This window comes from Lampris incognitus, chromosome 1 (assembly GCF_029633865.1).
Source record: "Lampris incognitus isolate fLamInc1 chromosome 1, fLamInc1.hap2, whole genome shotgun sequence".
Taxonomy (NCBI): Eukaryota; Metazoa; Chordata; class Actinopteri; order Lampriformes; family Lampridae; genus Lampris; species Lampris incognitus.
Window position 1 is genome coordinate 25,545,971 of NC_079211.1, and position 18,042 is coordinate 25,564,012.

The 18,042-nt window shown below is 44.2% G+C and overlaps 1 protein-coding gene across 1 annotated transcript in view; it reads left to right on the forward strand.

Annotated features, from left to right (window-relative positions):
* The window catches only part of LOC130109803 (dedicator of cytokinesis protein 2), a 67,483-nt gene that overhangs the window by 9,088 nt on the left and 40,353 nt on the right, over positions 1 to 18,042 (forward strand). Inside the window, exons 5-16 of the mRNA XM_056276781.1 lie at positions 752 to 848; positions 1,987 to 2,135; positions 2,556 to 2,691; positions 3,230 to 3,387; positions 4,812 to 4,893; positions 5,214 to 5,349; positions 6,329 to 6,404; positions 6,802 to 6,878; positions 8,013 to 8,263; positions 8,683 to 8,781; positions 9,616 to 9,688; positions 13,573 to 13,676. Coding sequence (XP_056132756.1) covers positions 752 to 848; positions 1,987 to 2,135; positions 2,556 to 2,691; positions 3,230 to 3,387; positions 4,812 to 4,893; positions 5,214 to 5,349; positions 6,329 to 6,404; positions 6,802 to 6,878; positions 8,013 to 8,263; positions 8,683 to 8,781; positions 9,616 to 9,688; positions 13,573 to 13,676 — 1,438 coding nt within the window. The remainder of the gene's footprint in view (positions 1 to 751; positions 849 to 1,986; positions 2,136 to 2,555; positions 2,692 to 3,229; positions 3,388 to 4,811; positions 4,894 to 5,213; positions 5,350 to 6,328; positions 6,405 to 6,801; positions 6,879 to 8,012; positions 8,264 to 8,682; positions 8,782 to 9,615; positions 9,689 to 13,572; positions 13,677 to 18,042) is intronic.

The following is an 18,042-nucleotide window of genomic DNA, read 5'->3' on the forward strand; positions in this document are numbered from 1 at the left end:
TCCGAATGTCGCAGCAGAAATCGAGACTCATCAGACCAGGCAACGTTTTTCCAATCTTCTATTGTCCAATTTTGGTGAGCCTGTGCGAACTGTAGCCTCAGTTTCCTGTTCTTAGCTGACAGGAGTGGCACCCGGTGTGGTCTTCTGCTGCTGTAGCCCATCTGCCTCAAGGTTCGACGTGTTGTGCGTTCAGAGATGCTCTTCTGCATACCTCGGTTGTAATGAGTGGTTATTTGAGTTACTGTTGCCTTTCTATCAGCTCGAAACAGTCTGGCCATTCTCCTCTGACCTCTGGCATCAACAAGGCATTTTCGCCCACAGAACTGCCGCTCACTGGATATTTTCTCTTTTTCGGACCATTCTCTGTAAACCCTAGAGATGGTTGTGCGTGAAAATCCCAGTAGATCAGCAGTTTCTGAAATACTCAGACCAGCCCGTCTGGCACCAACAACCATGCCACGTTCAAAGTCACTTAAATCACCTTTCTTCCCCATTCTGATGCTCGGTTTGAACTGCAGCAGATCGTCTTGACCATGTCTACATGCCTAAATGCATTGAGTTGTTGCCATGTGATTGGCTGATTAGAAATTTGCGTTAACGAGCAGTTGGACAGGTGTGCCTAATAAAGTGGCCGGTGAGTGTATATTTCCCATAGGTTTGGTGTTAACAGGTGGAGTGTGTGTGTGTGTGTGTGTGTGTGTGTGTGTGTGTGTGTGTGTGTGTGTGTGTGTGTGTGTGTGTGTGTCCACAGGGATGAAGAGGTGGTGATGTCTTCAGAGATGCCCTTGGTAAAGGAGGTGACCACCACTCTGAGAGAATGGGGAAGCATGTGGAAACAGCTCTTTGTGGTAAGAATTAAGTGTGTGCATATGTGTGTTCATCTGCACTCATGCACTTTTTTGTATTAGAATGAATATTGCAAGCATACAGTATGTGTGTGTGCTTTTTTTGTCTGTGTGAGAGTGATTGCATTAACACATGTATGTGTGTGAATGCATGTGCTTATGTGTGTGTGTGTGTGTGTGTGTGTGTGTGTGTGTGTGTGTGTGTGTGTGTGTGTGCGCGCGCGTGCGCACGCATGTGTAATGTCTCTTCTCCAATGAGAATACCATCTCTCCAAAGAGAGGGGTCATAAACTTAATGTTCAGGAATCAGAAATTATTTATTTGTCATTTCTATATACTACGTACACAAAAGAAACAAAATTCTGTTTCCCCCAGCTCACGGCAGTGCAACACAAAAGACAAAAACACATATCCAAAAACATACAAAAAAAACCCCCCACCAAAAACAAAAGCCAACAACACAGTCACCCAGTACAACACAGTCCAAAAACTCCACCATCCAGAGGATGAACGCCAGCCAGGATGACCGTCGGAACTGCCGGTCTGCGTGGGCTAGCAGTTAGCCTAGCCCGCCCCGCTTCCACGTCCTGTCAGACAGTGTTTCCTCCACAGGCACAGCTCCAGGCACGGTCGTGGTCTCCGGGCCCATCGGATGCAGCAGACCAGGCTCCCCCAGCCAATCCAATGCCAGCTCTCCAGCCAAACACCTTTGACACACCTACCCCGTATGCCACACGATGACACAGATGCAGACGCAGACAAAAACATTGCAAAGTTGACACTAGGTGAGGCTGCTGCCAGACCGCCTCAGTGTTCCCTCTCGGGCAGGGCCGTGGGTTAGCAGTTAGCTTAGCCTGCCCCGCTTCCGCATCCTGTCAGACTGCCCTCAGTGTTTCCTCCTCTGGTCACAGAAGACCAAGCTCTCCCAGCCAAGAGAAATCGACAACCAAAATAAAAACTTCACCCAATGACACAAACTTAAGATGCAGACGTAGATGTGGACAAAGATACTACATAATCGGTACTGGGTGAGGCCACTGCAAATGCAAGTCCGCACCGCCATCTCCCCAGACCGGAAGCGGTGAATAAAAAATTGTTAACAAATTTGTGTGTGTTTGTGCATCTCTGTTTATTTCATCAGGCCAACAAAGATGCTCGTGTCAAGCAAGTCCGGGGGTTAATGTGGGAACTAATAGAATGGCGTTCCCAGCTCCTCTCTGGCACGTTACCCACCGACGAGTTTAAGGAGCTGAAGCAGAAAGTAACCTCCAAGATTGACTACGGAAACAAGTAAGGCAACTCACCAATGCAACGACACCTTCATCAGTAAAACACCAGCACTGTTTAATGACTACCCAGTGCACCATGCATGCTCGGTGGCTCTACTGGCCTGGTCAGTTACATCAAATTGTTCTTTTCACCCTCACCTCTGCTCATTTTTCTTTACTTCTCCTCTCTGCCTTCTCCATCTGAATGGGTACTTGCTCCTTCGATCCTCTACCCTCCTCATCTTCTTCTTCTTCTACCTCTACTTCCTCCCCCTCTATGAATTCTTCCACCTACTGCCTTACTTGTCATCCTCCCTACCTTATTGATAATCTCCTCTTCCTCCTTCTCCTCCCACTTTCTGTTTTCATCCCCTCCTTCTTCTGCACCTGCCCTCTCTCCCTTCATCCTTACTCTGTTCTCTCTACCTGACCCTGTCTTCAGGATCCTGGAGCTGGACCAGGTGGTGCGGGACAGGGATGGGAACATCCTGGAGCCCGAGCGGGCCAGTGTCATTAGCCTGTTCCGCGCGCACGAGGAGGCCACGGCCAAGATCAATGAGCGCATTAAAGAGGAGCAGGTATGGGGGAGGAGAGATGGGGAGATGATGGACGGAGAGAGAGAGATTCACTCCGTAATGATAGTAATTCCCACCCAGTGGTCTCATTGTTAATTTTAAATAAGGTCGTTTTCAAGAAAAGAGAACAAATAACCCCATTTGAAATCTGAGCAGAATCCAGTTACTTCATGACTAATAGCCATCATTTTAGCCGATTTTCTTTCGCTGCTCAACATCCATTCATGACATCAGTGAACAGGAATTGATAAATTCCCAATGATCCACCTATTTAATAATTTCCTTGGCCATTACAAATGGATATTATCAGAGCTGGACTACTACATAACTTGGTTGTTTCCCTGGCTGTAATGTTTGCTGTTTTCACAAAAGAAAAAAGAAAAAATCAGCCAGCCACATCACAGCTGTATTTCAAAAGAGAATGACACAACCTCCCAATAATTCATTGCGAAGCTGCCAGACCCATTACTGTACTGCTAAATTTGCCCAGCATTCATCATGCAAATACTAAACTGGTGCTCGTTCTCCGTGTCTCTCCCAGTCCAATGTCCAGATGGACCGCTCTGGGATCTCTGCACGGATCCTGTCCTCTCCCACTCACAGCCTCTACGTGTTTGTCAGAAACTTTGTGTGCCGCATCGGAGAGGACTCGGAGCTTTTCATGTCCCTCTATGACCCCATCAAACAGGCCATCATCAGGTGTCACCACTCACATCTTCCTCTTTTTCTAATTTGTTTATTTTGGGTCTAATGTGGTGAGCACCATAAGTATTTTTCACATATGTCTTTATGCATGCTCAGTAATCCAATAATAATCTAACCATGCTCAATAATAAAATGGCGACAGATGAACTCTTAGCCCCCCCCCCCTCAGTTCAGGGATGGAGATGGGTCATGAAGAGGGAACAACCATCCCTGAACCAGTGGGGTGGGGGGCTGAGAGTATCTCTGTCACCATCTGACAATGTTGCGATTGCAAGCATTCCCCTATCTTCTGTGAATAGTACACATGGCCATTGTAACCCTAGCTAATGGTCACGGCAATTTGCATATGAAACTGATCATTGGTTTCAGTTGTTATGCAACTGTATTGTTCATAAGGGCAGACTCACCTGCAGACTCGCCTGCAGTCAGTTGAGACTGAAGACTGATTCAAATTTCTGGGATTCCCTTACCTGGATTATTGAGCATGCATAAAGACCACCATTAAATGCCTTTTATCTCATTTTAACGAATGCATTTTAGAGCAATATTGGATATATCTAATATAAGTGGAAATAAAAGCTGTTGAGGAGCAGATACTGACGAACAGCTCTATGTGATACCTGGCAGTATTTAAGCCACGGCTTCAGTCAATGTCATATTGTGTATGTGTGTTTACACCTGAGCCATCACTCATATGTATTTTTACCCTTTGAAATACATATCTTTATTTGTATTAAGTGTGCAGTGTATATTTACCCCCTGTTGATAGTCTTTCTCTTTCTTACTGTCTTCCTGCCCGTCATGTCTGTCCGCCTCTCGTTGCTTGTCTCTCACTCTCCTATTTTATTTGTTTGTGTTTGTTTTTGTGTGCTCTGCGACATGGTGGCCCAGTGGTTAGCACTGTTGCCTCACAGCAAGAAGGTCATGGGTTTGAACCCCAGGCCATCCCAGGTCCTTTCTGTGTGGAGTTCTCCCCTTGTCTGTGTGGGTTTCCTCCGGGTGCTCCGGTTTCCTCCCACCATCAAAAAGACATGCATGTTAGGGTTAATACTCCTGTCTGTGCTCCTGAGCAAGGCAATGGAAAGAAGAACTGGAGTTGGTCCCCAGGCACTGCAGCTGCCCACCCACCTATACATAGGATGGGTTAAATGCAGAGAACAAATTCGTTATTAGAATACAATGACAAAATAAAGCAGCTTTCTTCTTTTTGTGTGTTTGTGTATCATTCTTACTTCCTGTCTTTCTCACTCCCTTCATTCTTTATCCATTTACTACCTTCACATCTGTTTCTGCCCTATGTGGTTAACCGTACTAGTGTAACAGAAATAATGAGGAGGCCCATTTTAATAATAATAATCAGAAGATGACTGTTGATTGATGTTCATAAAGTTTCATACATTACTTTTACATTTGTGCAGTGAGAACTACCTGGTGCGCTGGGGCAGCAGAGGTTTCCCCAAGGAGATTGACATGCTAAACAACCTGAAGGTTGTCTTTACAGTAAGTCACCACTAGAGGACACTGTCACATTGTTTATACGTGTTAGACAAAAGAGAGAGTGGACTGTATTGCTTGTCGAGATGAATTGAATTAAAATGGCTTGCTGCACTCATAAAATGTTCACTGTCTCCTGTTAAGTTTTTACGATCCACAGCTTTTGTTAAGCCCCCAACACCACCCCTCCATCCACTAGTAATTTTCTCTATTCCTCTTTTTTCCTCCGTCCTCTCCAACCGATTCCTCCTGTTCCATCCCTTCACATCTTCATCTCCTCCCCAACCCGCGTCCCTCGCTTCTGTCTTTATTTGTGTCTGAACCAGGATTTGGGGAACAAGGACCTGAACAGGGAGAAGATTTATCTGATCTGTCAGATAGTGAGGGTGGGCAGGATGGACCTGAAGGAGACCAACATTAAAAAGTTAACCCAGGGCCTGAGACGGCCTTTTGGGGTGGCAGGTATGAGGAATGGAACCCATAAGCAATAACTTTTCACTGTTTCACCGGTGTTAAGGACGCTCTCTAGTTAGCAGATGTTAGCATGTAAGTAATTGTTCCTCATTCTCACCCTTTAGGTCAAACATGCTTTATTGCTGTATATTGATAACAATTTAAGATTATCTATTCAGCAATTTTAACTACTGTATGACATTTTAACTTTTCTAAAGGTCAGTGAAACAGATTTAAAAGCTGCCAAGGGGGGTGTCCAGGTAGTGTAGCAGTCTATTCTGTTGCCTACCAACACGGGGATCGCCAATTCGAATCCCTGTGTTAGATCCGGCTTGGTCGGGCGTCCCTACAGACACAATTGGCTGTGTCTGCAGGTGGGAAGCTGGATGTGGTATGTTTTCCTGGTCACTGCACTAGCGCCTCCTCTGGTCAGCCGGGGCGCCTGTTCGGGGCGGGGGAAAGGGAACTGGGGGGAATAGTGTGATCCTCCCATGTGCTACATCCCCCTGGTGAAGATCCTCACTGTCAGGTGAAAAGAAGCGGCTGGCGACTGCACATGTAGCGGAGGAGGCATGTGGTGGTCTGCAGCCCTCCCTGGATTGGCAGAGGGGGTGGAGCAGCGACTGGGATGGCGAGGTAGAGAGGGATAATTGGCTGGATACAACTGGGGAGAATAGGGGCAAAAAGAAACCTCATGGGTGTCATTACTGGCTAATACTTATTAAGCAGGAAGGACTGTGAGGGAGTCATAGTAAGTGTTTACACATTTTGGATTTCTATGGGTGTCAGTTTACATTGTGTGTGTGTGTGTGTGTGTGTGTGTGTGTGTGTGTGTGTAATATAGACAAATATGTAATTCACAGTTTCTGAAATGAGATATGCTTTCAGAGGAAGTTGTCATTGACAGCATGAGCTCACATTAGAAATTGTGACATTTTCTTTGATATTTACATTATGAAACCCTGCTTTGTTTTGGTCTCATCTGCAGTGATGGACATCAGTGACATTATCAAAGGAAAGATTGAGTGTGATGAGGAGAAGCAGTATTTCATCCCCTTTCATCCGTATGTCCTCTTTCTGTTCATTTCTTCCTCCTTCCCATGCCCTCCCCAACTCACCCCATCCTTTCCTTCACCTTCATCTTTCTTGAAAGTGTGCTCTGCTGCTCTTGATATATATAAGCTTATATCTGCTGACAAGCTTATATATCAGTAGCAAACATTCACTTTAACAACATTATATAGCTGCAACACACTTTATATTTAAACAACATCATGTATTTTTGTCACAACTTCCTTCAAACGACATCAGTGCAAATTTGTGAGCACGACATTTTGAGCCACTAAAAATCATCCTTTAATTGATTACATTCTCTGTGTGTGTGTGTGTGTGTTTGTGTGAGTGTGCGTGCGTGCATGCGTGCGTGCGTGCGTGCGTGTCTCTCCATGTATTTGGCTGCAGGGTGGTTGCTGAGAATGACTTCCTCCACACTTTGCTGAACAAAGTGACATCGTCTCGAGGAGACAGCGGAGGCCAAGGTACTGTACCTCAGCCGACGCTCATTGGCTCAGCATCAAAACCCAGTTATGCAGTATGACTGTGAGATCAACAGCGCCAAGTTTGTGGCTCCTCCTTGGGGTTATGCCACTCATCTATTTAAAAACATCCACCAAATGCAAGGTTTTGCTCCAAATGATCCCCTCGACTATGGTCAGATGCAACGCCCAATTCCCTGTTGCCCCCTTATTTAGTCTCCCTGTCTACTCTTTTCTATGTGGGTGACAATGAAGGATGTTACACTGTTCATTAATATGTGTCCTTGAAGGGTATGGTCTCATTACACTTCCCTTTATTTCTCCCCCACTGGCCTCCCCTTTTGCCAATACCTTATGTTTATGGCTGACTATGACAGACCTAATAGGTGACTCTGACTTGTGATACATAGGGTGACCTGATAGCTGGGACCTTGCCGTCGGATCGCTTAGCCTTTATCTCCCCTCTCCTTCTCCTCTCCTCCCTCTTCTCTGTCCTGATGTGCTAGTCTGGGATGGAGACCACATATGGAAGGTGCGCCTCGAGCAGTATTGTCACAATAAGCCACCAGGACATCCCCTCTTCACATTTCACATTGCTCACCTTTAATCTCCTCTCTCTCTCTCTCCTTTTGTCATCTGTACCACACACACACACACACACACACACACACACACACACACACACACACACACACATAAGGCATTCGTTTGTGAGATGGTCCTCATGCCCTATCCTCTTTCCATCACACACACACACACACACACACACACACACACACACACACACACACAGACACACACACACACACACACACACACACACACACAAAGCATTAGGTTGTCAGGTGGTCCACATAACCTATCTATCTTATATCCATCGTTTCACTTGCTTTCTTCATTCGTTCCCCTTAATTTTCACTGTCACCTGCTCTTTCTCTCCTCATTTCCACTTTTACTTCTTTTTTGGGTCTCCAGGTTATCATGACTTCCTCAGTCTCATAATCCTAGCATTAATTCTTGGCTTTTATCCGAGACATATAATTCTGTCTGTCTGTCTGTCTGTCTGTCTGTCTGTCTGTCTGTCTGTCTGTCTGTCTGTCTGTCTGTCTGTCTGTCTGTCTGTCTCTCGACCCGCAGGTCTGTGGGTGACCATGAAGGCCCTGGTAGGGGACATAGTTCAGATCCGTAAAGAGTACCCCCACCTGGTGGACCGCAGCACGGTGGTGGCCCGAAAACTGGGCTTCCCCGAGATCATAATGCCGGGGGACGTCCGCAATGACATCTACCTCACCCTGCAGGGTGGGGACTTTGACAAGTACAACAAGACCACACAGAAAAACGTGGAGGTCATCATGTGGGTGTGTGACGAGGAGGGCAAGGTCGTGCCGGTAAGCTGGGGAGTATGTGCGTGTTTTCTGTTATGGTGTGTGAAGAGGTGGGGGACAGGATATTTGGGGCTTCAGAGGTATTTGTGTGAATTTTTTTTTTTTTTGTGAGGCTTTAAAGGAAGGTGTGTGAAAATTGGAAGGTGTCTGTGTGTGTGTGTTTATGTGCAGTGTTTGAGAGATTGAGGCCACGTGGGCCAGTGGGCAAGCATGATAGAGATCAAGTGCTTACGAGCCCTCTCGTAGTCTGGTGGAAACACTTTGGCTTCATAACGATGTGAAAATCCTTCTCAATCCTTCTCAGTGCAAATACATGTGCACTCACTTACATGCATGTGCATACACATGCATAACATGTAGGCAGAAATCCCCTTGCCCAGTATAACACTTATATCCTTTTTGTCTCTCTCCTTCTTTTCTAGAACTCCATCTGTCTGGGAGCAGGGGATAAGGCGGTCAGTGAGTACAGATCTGTCATCTACTACCAGATCAAACAGCCCCGCTGGATGGAGACATTTAAGGTGTGTGTGTGTGTGTGTGTGTGTGTGTGTGTGTGTGTGTGTGTGTGTGTGTGTGTGTGTGTGTGTGTGTGTGTGCGTGCGTGTGTGTGCATGCAGGCGCAAGAGCCTGTGACAATATGAGTTTGCCAGAAATCGTTAGTCAAACCTTAGCTTCTTCATTTCTCTTCACCAGACACTAATAGCCGTCAGGTTATGTAATATTGTTTTGTTAATATCAATTCATCCCAGTGTCCAGGTAGCGTAGTGGTCTATTCCGTTGCCTACTAACACGGGGATTGGCGGTTCGAATCCCCGTGTTACCTCCAGCTTGGTCGGGCATCCCTAGAGACACAATTAGCTGTGTCTGCGGGTGGGAAGCCGGATGTGGGTATGTGTCCTGGTCGCTGCACTAGCGCCTCCTCTGGTCGGTCGGGGCGCCTGTTCTGGGGGGAGGGGGAACTGGGGGGGAATAGCGTGATCCTCCCATGTGCTATGTCCCCCTGGCGAAACTCCTCACTGTCAGTTGATCAGTTGAAAAGAAGTGGCTCGTGACTCCACATGTATTGAAGGAGGCATGTGGTAGGTGGCGCAGCAACCAGGATGGCTCGGAAGAGTAGGGTAATTGGCAGGATACAATTGGGGAGAAAAAGGGGAAAATATTTCAATTTAATCCCTAAATTAAACCACAGGTAAGAGGGAATGAAAAAGAAATGTTGTTGAAGGAGAGTAAGAAATGAAACATCACGATGTCTGAGTATCCATTTATCAGCAGTGACAATATGTATTCTAATGCCCTTTGTTTTTAAGGAAAAGATGCTCTTTAAATATTCTGTAATTACATAAAATGTACCCTAGGTGGCGATCCCTCTGGAAGAAATGCAGAGAATCCATTTGCGCTTCATGTTCCGACATCGCTCTTCCCAGGAGTGTGAGTCCCAAACACTGTTCATCTCCTTCTCCTCTCTTCCTCCATTAATGCTCTCAATGCTCTCATCTCATTCACGGAATATAATCCCTCCCTGAAAGGGCAGAATGACCAGGGGGATTTGGAGAGATGACCCAAGGTGTCACAATATACACTTCATTATGTTGGCTTAGTTATATGTTTCTCTCCCTTTTGTCAGCAGACCTGCTCGGTGGTGAGATCTGAAGATGATGCTTCATGTGCTTTTACATGCAGCACTCTCCCAGCATCCAGTAGTAACCCCCATCATAAGGCTGACGTAACCATGTTATAAACATATCATGACGGATGGCATATGCTGTTCTGACTTATCATGGCAGTTTGATAATAATAATAACCTGTTATTATTATTATTATTTCTTTCATCTTACCTGTTTTACATCCTGTAGAGCCAGGTCCAAACTATGTGCCTGAGGCACTATAGGGCAGATGTCACTTGATTGACAGTACTCGTCATAATATGTGGGCTGTTCCGAGTTGGGTGATCTTCTGGACTGCACAGTTGTTGATGTTGCCTGGGATATGGTTGATGAACTTTTCCCTTCCCTTCTTCATGAGTCCTAGAGCTCCGATGACCACTGGTGTTGTTTCAGTCTTCATACCCCACATCCTGTTGATTTCAATCTCCAGGTCTTTGTACTTGGTCAGCTTCTCTGTGACTTTCACTGAGGTGTTTTTTTTTCGGATGGTATTGCCATGTGGATGAGCATGCACCTCTTTTGCTTCCTGTCCTTGATAACGATGTCGGGCTTGTTGGCTTTTATCTCTCTGTCAGTGTGGATGGGCATACCCAGAGGATGGTGACATCATTGTTTTCAGTGACCGTTTTTGGCTGATGTTTGTACCACTTCTCAGTCGTCTTGATCTTGTAACTCCTGCAGATCTTCCAGTGCAGGTATGCTGCTGCCTTGTTGTGTCTTTATATGTACTCGGTCTTTGCCAGTTCTGGGCAGCCTGAGACAATGTGGTCGATGGTTTCTTCATACATTCCACAGGTTCTGCATTTTGGGTCTGTTCCATCTTTGATGAAGCGATGGTGATAGGATCTGGTTGCCAGGCTCTGGTCCTGTGCAGCGATTATCAGGCCTCCGCCTCTGCTTTCAGTCCGGCGCTCCTCAGCCACTGGTTTGTCTTTTGTTGGTCCACGTCTGCGTCTTTCATTCTTTTTGGGTACTTCCCGTGCATTGCTTTGTCCTCCCAGGTTTTTTGCAGTTGCCGTTGGCCATGGTGTTTTGCCATCTGCTTCACTTGTTTGGCGTAGATGGTAGTTGCCTCATTTTCTGTTGGTGGGGTTTCTGGGACATCAAGGTCTTTCTTGAATTGTGCAGCTTCTTTATTGACGGAGAAGATCTAATGTTTTATTATTCGGAGGAGTGGGTCTTCTGGTTTTGTCAGGGATGCATCCAGCCCGATAGTGGTAGTCTTGAAGGTCAGTTCGAGTTATTATTATTATTATTATCATTATTATTAACCCAGCCACTGAGGATTGTGGTTGCCAGTGATAGAGAACTTGCAAAAAAACTCAATGAGACGAGGATCCTTCAAAATAAGACTTGTTTGTCACTCTAGTCACATGAAATGACGGATACCCACATGTGCCCTTACATACTACCATAGGATGCACAAGCCATTATTATTATTATTTTAACTGTTATTGTAATTATTATTTTTATTTGTCACCTTTTATCCAGGAAATGCTGCTCAACATGCTTTACATAAAAACAATCACAAACAAAAATAACGCAATAAAAAGTTGGTGTAAATGTGTTTTACAATCAGAATAAAGATTAAAAACAATTAATGAATATATAAGATGATAAAAAGTTTACATATGACACAATAACAATAACCAATGGCTAATGATATCATTATAATTTTCATTGTTGTTATTATTATCATTATTATTATTTCATGTTATCATTATTTTTAATAAGACAACAACACATTCGATGACTCGACTGCTTATAAAATGCAATTTTTTGCTAATTGTACACTAATTAGCTTTTTTATGGTATGGCAGTTGTTTAATACAACCGCGATACTGTTTGATGACATGACATCTTATATCCCATGATAATTTAATAATGGTACTCTAATAGGCATGTGTGTTGAGAGATGTCATGACAGGTCATTCATGACAGCTTTCATTTGCAAAATGTTGCAAAAATTGTAATTTAGCTTCAGCAAGTTACAGCTGTTTTATTTCACACAACTTGTATATCAGATCCTCTTCTGCTCTCCAACGCACTACACCATTGGCCCGCTTGACTACCATGGGGACTAAAACCTTCAGTCTTTCTGCCCCCCACCTATGGAACTCTCTCCCACAAGACATTCGCAACATTGACTCTCTTTCAACCTTCAAATCCCATCTCAAAACGCACCTTTTCAAACTGGCATCTTCAGTCTGAGCCACGCTCCATTGAGTTTGATGATTTTATACTTATCGGTTATATTAACTTTTTATTGTCTACCCTGCTTTGTTTTGATTTTATGCTGTCTGATACAGTGCTGCTTGTTTTTTTTACTGTGTTCTGTAAGGTGTCCTTGAGTGCTCTGAAAGGCACCCACAAATAAAATGTATTCTTCTTATTATTATAAGCTGCCATACATTAGTGACATCCGTCATATGCCCATGACATGTTCTTGCCTGGCTCATAACGTCAAGAAATACTCATCTTGACACCTGTCAAAACACATGCTGACTAGAGTACATTTAGTGAAATACAGCATGGGACATGAGCTGTCATGTCATTAAATGTTGTGTCAGCTGTCATGAATTTCACCACCAGTGGTCACACTGTTGTGGCGTTGGCCATTAACTGCATGACAAGCCAGGACAGCACATGACACCTGCCATGACATGTTTATGGGATGGTTATGTCAGTCTTATGATGAAGGGTTCAAGTAAAGTGTTACCGAGTTTCTTATTTACCTTGTGCTTGGCCGTGCTTCATTTTCACTAAGCCCAGTCATGAAGTGTTTTCAGTAAGAGTTTTATTTCTTCATTTTTCACTGTGTCCACTCTGGAAGAGGGGCCCCTCGTTTTCAATGCTCTTCCTGAGGTTTTCCTCATATTTATTTTTCATTTTTTCATAGTTTTCCCTCGTTTGGGTAGCATCGTGGTCTATTCCGTTGTCTACCAACACGGGGATCAGCCGTTTGAATCCCTGTGTTACGTCCAGCTTGGTCGAGCATCCCTACAGACACAACTGGCCGTGTCTGCGGAAGGGAAGCCAGATGTCGGTATGTATCCTGGTCACTGCACTAGCACCTGCTCTGGTCAGTCGGGCCACCTGTTCGGGGGTGAGGGGGAACTGGGGGGAATAGCGTGATCCTGCCATGCGCTACGTTCCCCAGGAGAAACTCCTCACAGTCAGGTGAAAAGAAGCGACTGGTGGCTCCACATGTATCAGAAGAGGCATGTGGTAGTCTGCAGCCCTCCCCGGATCGGCAGAGGGGGCAGAACAGCGACCGGGATGGCTCAGAAAAATAGGGTAATTGGCTGGACACAATTGGCCAGAAGAAAAAAAAAAAAGGGGGGGGGGTCCAAAAAAAAAGTTTTATTTCCTCTTAATTTTTTACCGTTTCCACTCTGGAAAAGGGGCCCCTCCTTTTCAATGCTCTTCCTAAGTTCTTCCTGAGCGTTTCCTTTTTTCTTTTTTTTTCCACACAGTTTTCCCTCATCAGAAAGAAGAGTCTAGGGTGTTCTTTACTGTATCTACCTGTTTTTACGATAAAGCCCTCTGAGACTTGTAACTGGGAGTGAGGACCATATCAATAAGCTCGTATTGACTTTTATCAACGCCCACATTCATCGCTTTTTCCTTCCCTTTCTCTCTCTCTAGCCAAGGACAAGAGTGAGAAAAACTTCGCCATGTCCTTTGTGCGTCTTATGAAGGAGGATGGGACAGTTCTGCAGGACGGGCCTCACGACCTAGTGGTCTTTAAGGTCAGAACCAGGAGCACAAGTCACGACACACTCATGAACAAACCTGCTGCGCGTGTGTAGAATCCACTCTGGAGTTAACAAATGCTGCATTAATCCAGCCAACTCCAGGTTATTTAAGACCTGATTTATTTAAGAGCTCAGCTAGAACTTATTCGCCATCACCTCGATCTCATCCCTAGAACTCCCAAATGTCTGATTAATAGCATTATACTGCTGGATAGAGAGAATCACCACACAAGGGTTTCACCGACTCACAGAGAGGCAATTCAATTTGACTTTCAGCATTTGATCAAGGGAGGTCTGCAGTGGAAGACCTGGCAGGCCTTCTAGAATATGAAGAGGTCAACGCTGACTGAAAGTTATCTCCATTACGCCAAACAGTTACATTCTGAACAATGTAATTTCATTTTAAGACATCATATTAGATAATGTTTGAGGTCCCAAGGCCATAAAATGAGTTTTGCTGCAGTATTTTTTGTCTCGTTCATCTGGATACAAAGTTTATAGACAGATATGTTTCATCACTCAACTAAGTGACATAATTAGTTGAGTGATGAAACATATATGTCAGTAAACTTTGTATCCAGATGAACTGATTCAACCTTCTTTGATTTTCTTACCTGGATTATTGAGCATGCATCAAGTCACTGGCCACAGACAAATGATATGCATATCATGCAAGAAAACAATCTCACATATATATTATAAAGTGTTGTATTTACCTTGCATAACACTTAATTCCACAACTTGCTCAGCTGTCTTTGTTTGGGGACACAAATAATTTAATTTTTACCGCTTATAATCTGCATGTCGAATCAGTGCTAGTAGTCTATCTAGTCTTTTAAAACTATAATTGCTTCAATGCAGTTTGTTTTGACAGAGATATCTGTTGTACATTGCCTACAGGCACAATCTCAGTTTCCACTGTTATGCAGATGGCACAACTGTGTGCCATCTGCACAGACCCAAGCAATCTAAAATGAAATTGATGCACTCCATCACTGTTTTCATGACCTTCAGAAATGCCAAAAAACATTTTGCAATTAAAATATGAAAATATGAGATACTTATAATTAGTTCTGGTAGTCTTAATATGAAAGTTAATGATCAACTTAGCATGTTGACCCAAAATGTGACCTCACATTGTCAACGACTTGCTGTTATCATTGACAAAAAGCTGAAGCTTGGGGTGTCCGGGTAGTGTAGCGGTCTATTCCGTTGCCTATCAACACGGGGATTGCCGGTTCGAATCCCCGTGTTACCTCCGACTTGGTCGGGCGTCTCTACAAACACAATTGGCTGTGTCTGCGGGTGGGAAGTTGGATGTGGGTATATGTCCTGGTTGCTGCACTAACACCTCCTCTGGTCAGTTGGGGCGCCTGTTCGGGGGGGAGGGGAAACTGGGGGAATAGCATGATCCTCCCATGCGCTACGTCCCCCTGGTGAAACTCCTCACTGTCAGGTGAAAAGAAGCAGCTGGCGACTCCACATGCATCAGAGGAGGCATGTGGTAGTCTGCAGCCCTCCCCGGATCGGAAGAGGAGGTGGAGTAGCGACTGGGACGAAGAGTTGGGTAATTGGCTGGATACAATCAGGGAGAAAGGGGGGGGGGCTGAAGCTTAGAGAAGCATGTTAAGCATGTAAGAATGTTACAGGTGTATTGTTTTTTATCAACTTAGGAAAATCTCAAACAATATTAGTTATTATGACATGTGCCGGTGTGATTATTATTACATGAGTGAGAGTTTCTCAACAGAAAACAAACATCTCAACCAATCGGCTTTGTTGTTCTCCCTCACAACCTTGCTATACGTACCTGATACCACTGCTATGATTAACATGTGGAAATAAGTTAAATATGATTAACACGTGGAAATAAGCACTCCCCGGGTGCTGCACTAGCAGCTGCCCACTGCTCCTAGCTACACAGCTAGGATGGGTTAAATGCAGAGAAAGAATTGCCCCACGGGGATTGATAAAAAATAGTAAACAAAGTTTGAAAATCAATGAAATTCCCCTTCAATGTTGCACCTTCTAAAGTCAGTGCAAATTTAATATTCCATTTGTGAGGATAACAAGCAGTAACTCCAATCTCTCTCTCTCACACACACATACTCATTCCTCTGATGCTCAGCCCTGGTTCTTTGACATCTCCACTGCTTTCATATTATAGAACAAGCGATATTATAGCACAAGCAATAGATAGGTAAATCAACTTTTATAAGTAAATAAAGGTAGACACCTTGTAAAAAAGGTGTTTACCAAGGTAAGATTTTGACGATATCTGCCCACCTGTAATTTCTGCTCTAAGCAGACCCATACAGTATGTGTAATGTGCCTGGATGGGAGATTATTGCCATCCAGACAGGTAGAGTGAAACCAAATAGATTTCCTGCCAAATGAGCCAGAGCTAAGATTGAATCGCTCAATTGATTAAATGCCAAATGAAATGAAGATTAATCACTCGTGATTTACTCAGAGCCTGTAGGGACGGTTGCCTTCTGCCCCTTTTTTCCCCACATTACCCCTTGTCCTTCCATCCCTCCTGATCTCCATGCTTCTCGTGGCCTCCCTCTCTCACTATCAGTATTTTCCACCCTTCCTCAGCTGGTGTTGGAGAGGATAAGGTGAGGAAGGTCAAGCCAGGCTGATACTAAGATGTGAGAGTGTGATCTGAATACAGTGATGACTGCAGAGGGTCATACAGGGGATGGTCAAATAAACAACTTTTATTAGAAGTAGCTTATGAGAAAGGAATAAGCAAATATTAACTTTTTCTTTAAGTTTGCCCTATCTCTCCCTTTTTAACCCTTAGTCACTTGCTTTTCCTCCTTCCCTATCTCTTTATATATGTCATTTCCTGTTCTCTTTTCCCTCCACAGACTCTGCACCTTCTCAGCATTTGTGTGATTGCAAAAACTTGTAGAAATACTTGCTCTTTACTCACCCTCCACAGTCTCTCTCTCGCTCTCTCTCTCACTCTTACTCGCTCTCTCTCTCAAATTCATATTCAAATAGCTTTATTGGCATGAACAAAAAATATGTTGTTACCAAAGCAGTTTGCAGAAGATTCAAACATTACATCACATATTAAATACACATTAAATTCACATTACATCACATATTAAATACAAAGGTGTCATCACACAAGCAGGTTCCATATTTTTGCCTACTGAAGCAGTCAATTCTTTTTTGTTGCCATATAGTACAGTGCAATAAATGTTGTACAGTTTAATACAATGACTTAATAGCATATAATTTTGGGGATCTCACAGTGGTTGTGAGTCCCACATGCTGTGGCAGGCAGATACATATTTAGCTGCCAGAGACCTGTTGTTCCTTCACCCAGTAGAACTGCCAGTTTCTCCTCTGGGGTTAACAGTAGGAAGTTTGGTACTTTCTTGGCCATTTTCCCAAAGTGGAAGTCTCTTACTGAAGAAAACTTCTCACAGTGGAGGAGGAAGTGCATCTCTGTTTCTACCTCCCCTGTCCAACAATGACCACATATACGCTCCTCTCTGGGTAGCCATGTTTGTCTGTGTCTTCCTGTTTCTATAGCCGGTTGGTGGTCACTGAGCCTGTATTTCTCTCTCTTTCTCTCTCGCTCTCTCTCTCTTTCTCTCACTTACTCTCCTCTCCCCCTCTCTCTCTTTCTGTCTCTTTCTCACTCACTCTCTTTCTCACTCGCTCTCTCTTTCTCTCACTCACTTTCCTCTCTCTCTCTTTCACTCTCTTTGTCTCTCTCACTTTTTCTCTCGCACACCCACTTTGCAAAGTTAAGAGTTTACATAATTAGCACAATGAAAGAGAGGTGAATCAGTTCATCTGCATACAACATTTATTGAGAGAAACGTTTCATCAATTATCTAAGTGACCTCTTCAGTCTAAACTGACTGCAGGTATCCCCACCCTTATAAACTACCGTGGCATAACAACTGAAAACAACGATCAGTTTCACATGGAAATTGCCGTGACAATTCATATGCAAATTACCATGACAATTAACTAGAGTTACAGTGGCCATGTGTACCATTCACAGAGGATTGGGGAATAGTTGCAATCACAGCATTGTAAGATGGCTGTGATTGCAACCATTCCCAATCCTCAGTGAATAGTACACACGGCCATTGTAACTCTCGGTAATGGTCACGACAATTTGCATATGAAACCCATACGCTGTTTTCGGTTGCTATGCCACTGTATTGTTTATAAGGGTGAGGGATACCTGCAGGCAGTTGAGACTGAGGAGGTCACTTAGATGAAGTGATGAAATGTTTCTCTCTCAATAAACGTTGTGTCCAGATGAACTGATTCAACTTTCTGTGGTTTTCTTACCTGCATTATTGAGCATGCATCAAGACAGAAT